Source organism: Polyodon spathula, chromosome 57 (genome assembly GCF_017654505.1).
Source record: "Polyodon spathula isolate WHYD16114869_AA chromosome 57, ASM1765450v1, whole genome shotgun sequence".
Classification (NCBI taxonomy): Eukaryota; Metazoa; Chordata; class Actinopteri; order Acipenseriformes; family Polyodontidae; genus Polyodon; species Polyodon spathula.
Genome location: NC_054590.1, coordinates 1,039,362 through 1,043,753, shown reverse-complemented (window position 1 = coordinate 1,043,753; position 4,392 = coordinate 1,039,362). Strand labels below are relative to the sequence as shown.

General features: G+C 41.7%; 1 protein-coding gene across 1 annotated transcript; it reads left to right on the top strand.

Moving 5' to 3' along the window:
* The first annotated feature begins 272 nt into the window (after window positions 1–272).
* Window positions 273–2,131, top strand: LOC121307577 (putative sodium-coupled neutral amino acid transporter 10). Its single transcript, XM_041239775.1, has 5 exons — window positions 273–281; window positions 579–761; window positions 969–1,080; window positions 1,222–1,374; window positions 2,061–2,131. The coding sequence occupies exons 1-5, from the start codon at window positions 273–275 to the stop codon at window positions 2,129–2,131; spliced, it is 528 nt and encodes a 175-aa protein (XP_041095709.1).
* The last annotated feature ends 2,261 nt before the right edge of the window (window positions 2,132–4,392 follow it).

Here is a 4,392-nt window from a genome sequence, read left to right as displayed (position 1 = left end):
TGTTAAAGCAGTTTGTACAAGGAGGAATGGTGGAAATGTTTAATGTTGCTCTAAATGCATTACTTTAATTGTTTTCTTTTTAATGTACAGCTTTTAGTTTGGCCTTTAGTGCTCTTAATTGCTTTGTGCCTCCGCTACAGATCATTTCAAGTGTAATGTCTCTCTGTATTCTCTTTAGTGCCAGTAGCTTTTACCAATTAGAACCAAGGGCAGCCAAGTTCTGTGCAAGAAACATAACTTGTTTACCTGCTGTGTGAGTTTAGGAATCAAACATGCCTGCTGTGAGGGTTAATCATTTTCAGATTGCATTAGTATTAACAAGATTGCTTTTACAGTATTGTGCCGATTAGGACCAGGTCACCACCAAAGCACTGTCTGGAGGTAATAGTTCCATACTTAAATGGTATGCTGATTTTAATGAATTGATCATTATGTGACCTTGTCTTTAAGTGCCCATGTGGTTGGGGGTAGCTACATGGTAATTATGTAGCAGGTAATGACTTCTGTGGAGTTTCTGCATAAAGTCTAGAAAAATGACATGTGCTGGTCAACATATTGATTTTGTATCCCTTTCCCAGGTGGGATTCTTTGGCTACGTGAGTTTCACGGAGGACATTGCGGGGAACGTGCTGATGAATTTCCCCTCCAGTCTGGTGACAGAGATGATCCGAGTGGGCTTCTTGATGTCTGTGGCTGTGGGCTTCCCCATGATGATCCTGCCCTGCCGAAAAGCCATTAACACCATGGTCTTTGAACAGCAGGTATCAGACTGCCGAAACTTCCAGAGCAAAGTGTGGAAAATATGTTTCTCTGGTTTTGTTTGTCTTTTGTGAAATATAATACAGCGACCACCCCCCTTTAGACAAACACACACCCTAAAACATGTGTAATAGTCCTGTTAAACTTTAAAGGTAGGGAAACTTACCTTTGGAGTTTGGAGAGACCGACATGTGCTCCTCTCTCTGCAGCAGAAAGATGGCACCTTCACGGCAGGGGGTTACATACCTCCTCTCTGGTTTGAAATGATCACCCTTGCCATTGTATTTGGCACCATGGTGTGCGGGATCCTCGTCCCCAATGGTGAGGGTTTGAATATTCTTTTTGTCTTGTAATAATTCCAGTGGGGATGCCCTTGAAGATGAGGAATTGCATCCCAAACAGTTAAGCTTTAAAAATATGAGTGTGAATGGTGTGTGTGTTTTTATTTTCCCTGATTTCCAGTGGAGACAATCCTGGGACTGACTGGAGCCACCATGGGAAGCCTCATCTGCTTCATCTGCCCAGCCCTCATCTACAAAAAGATTCACATGAATGGGCTGTCTGCTCAGTCAGTAAGGGAAGTGAGGCTCATTCGACCAGAAATACTGCAAACATGTGAGTGTAAAATCATGTGCTCTAAAGACTGTACAATTCACCCCTGTGGGTTTCTCAGCATAGAGTAGAAATTTGTAAAAGTGCAGGAATCTAAAGTACTGCTGATCTGCAGGGATAGAAGTAACACCCAATGCATAGCACTTTCCCCCATTGCATGTTTTACTACAAGCTTGATTAGCTGCAGTGTATAGGTAACAAGCTCAGGTGTGTCATTTAATTTGTAGTAAAACCTGGAATGTCTCACACCGCTATGCAATGGGAGTCTTATTTTCATCACTGATGTGAGAGAGAATACATCCAGTATGGTATTGAGAACTTAGATCTGGGGGACTGAGAGCCAGCACATTCAGTATAGAACACATTACTGGGGATCTGTGAGCCATCAAATCCACTATAGCTCAGAGAATTGAGGCTGTAGAGCCAGCACAGTCATGTAGTCCTGCGGGTCTCAGAACCAGCAAGTACAGTGCAGATAACTTTGTAATGGGGAATGTTAAAGCCTCACTCAATACTGGGATCTAAGAAGGCAGTGCGATTTGAAACTAGACTGTTGGCTTAAACAGCTAGAAACCTCAAATCTGAGAGCAGAATGAAGTGATACCATGGGGGTTTCAGGAAGGCTGAAGCTAAACGAAAAAAATAAATAGCCTTTTCACTACATAAAAAACCCTCTGGCTTGTATGAAGCGAGCGCTCCGGTTTCCTACACTGGCAGCCTGGCGATCCCCCAGATAGACGGCACACACTCGGAGCCTTGAACAGGCATCCTGTCGCTCGCCACCGGAGCAGAAATAATGGAAAGAGGTTTGTTTTGAAAGGAAAAAGTGAGGGGTGTAATTACAGGAAGGGCTTCCTGCTGATTCACTGATACTCCTTTTTTGGCAACCTGCCTGCTATGATCTTGCCAGAGGTTACCGTTATCTTGCGTGGGACGGGGACAGGACGGGACGGGGGGGGTGAGGGCGCAGGGGGGAGCCCTTGTCAGACGTTTCTTTCTTTGCTAGAAAAGGAAAGTGTCTTGAATATATTTAAGCGTGTGTTTAAAAAAAAAAAAAAAAAAAAAAAAAAAAAAAAAAGGCTTCATTACATTTTTAAATTTTTTTTTTTTAGATCTTTTATTTCAAGATAAGGGAATAGCCAGACTGGCAGAGATCTGGAATGGATAGTCACTTTGTCTAGGAGTGATTCATAGAGATTTAAAGGGTTGGGAAACACACAGGGAAGTGACACTTGATATACTTCAAAAGAATAACTACATTCCATGTATAGACAATAACATGGTTCTAGTCTTACATGGTGTCATTTAATAGTAGTACCGCGCTACTGTAGCTGCAGCTGCGATATATCATTTTACCTAATTCAGTTCTAACTATATGAATGCATGTTTTCCAGCAGTGTCCTCAACAATCCACCAGATCTTTACAGAAAAACAACGCCATGCCATGCATTTCATCACTCAGAAACCCCGTATTTTCTGATGTATCGTTGGCTGGTGTAACAATATGGTTGGTGTGTCTTAGGTGTACGTTCGATATTTGTGTAGATGTTAAATACTTTGAATGCATATTTAATGTGAAACGCTAATATTTGAAAAGCATACTTTCAACAATGGGCTTGCTTAAATATAAAGGTTTAAGCTAACATTTTGACAAATTAATTAAATCTGATAAACGTTTAAACGTTCCTATTCCATGACCAGCTTTGTCATATGAAGCTCGAATTTGAAATGTGAATTTCTTGATCCATCCAGAGACACGCTATCTACATGATAAATAACACAATTATTGCATGGCAAGTCAGTCTTCTTAAAGAACTGATTCTCCATTTTGTTACTACATGGTAATGCCTTTTAAATCTGCTAAATTAGGTTTTGTGTCGCAGAATGATAGAAGGAATGATTGGATGTTTTTTGGGGCGGTGTGTGAGGAGTTGGTATGCTTCCAGGAGCTGACCAGATGTTGGCTGGAGAAGGGCTGCTTCACTGCCAGTGCAAGGCTGCTCTTGCCAGACAGCTGCTCTGACTGTCAGTCAGTTACTAGCTGCAGATTCTACGTGTGTGTGTGTGTGTGTGTGTGTGTATATATAATGTGATATATATATATATATATATATATATATATATATGTATATTTTTTTTTTTTTTTTTTTTCCCCCGTTGATCCTCCTTTGAACCCTGGTCCTTTTTGACAGGTACATGGCAACCTGGCATTAAAGTATAGTTTTAGTGCAGCCCTATCGTTCATTCTATCGCAAGCCTGTCACGTTACTATGAGCTATGCCTGATCAGAACTGATTTGTCAGATGTCTGAAAAGCTGAACCGTGCTTTTCAGATAAATACATGTAAAAGCAGTCCACCAATGAGAATTCAACATCAATCATTTCTCTCAATGCTGCTTTCCAGAGTAATTAAGCCACATACTTGACATATTTTTTGTTAACATGTGTCAGACCATGTAAATTGTTTTGACTGAATCTGAGAAGTCATTTCTTGCAGATGATTGGATCAGACATGACGCATCAGAGTAACCTGACCTTGTAAACCCTTGAGCAGGAGAGCACTTTCTGCATTTTGTGTAGCCCATGTGTTTATATACATTTCATTTACACATTTGTTTTTTGTAGCTGTGAACTGGGAAATATCTGATATAGCAAGCATTTTGTATCTCAGATTGTTTTTATTTTTGGTGCCCATGCGTGACTGACATACATTCATCAATCTCAGTTTTATTTTTATTCTCTTCACCTTAGATTGCTTGTGCATGTCAGGGCAGCCTGTCAATTCCTAAGTGTGGCACTGCATGCATCAACATGTCCCTGTCTGTGTGTTTTGCAGCTTGTGGGTAGGGCTGGGGATCCTGCTGATCAGCGCGGTCACATCGCTGTCCATGTCCACTAGCGTGCCGGTCAAGCTGGAGGACCTGCCAGTGAAGGAACAGGGCAAGATCTCCGGTAAGGGACGAGGTCCGGGACTGGGGTGGGACATGGCCGTGGCTACTGTGTGGCCAAACTGGTGTGTTA

Excerpts from the sequence above, each read along its gene's own strand:
- LOC121307577 (XM_041239775.1), top strand. Across the intron at positions 762-968 it reads CCATGGTCTTTGAACAGCAG|CAGAAAGATGGCACCTTCAC; the intron begins GTATCAGACTGC and ends CTCTCTCTGCAG. Across the intron at positions 1,375-2,060 it reads ACCAGAAATACTGCAAACAT|CGAGCGCTCCGGTTTCCTAC; the intron begins GTGAGTGTAAAA and ends GCTTGTATGAAG.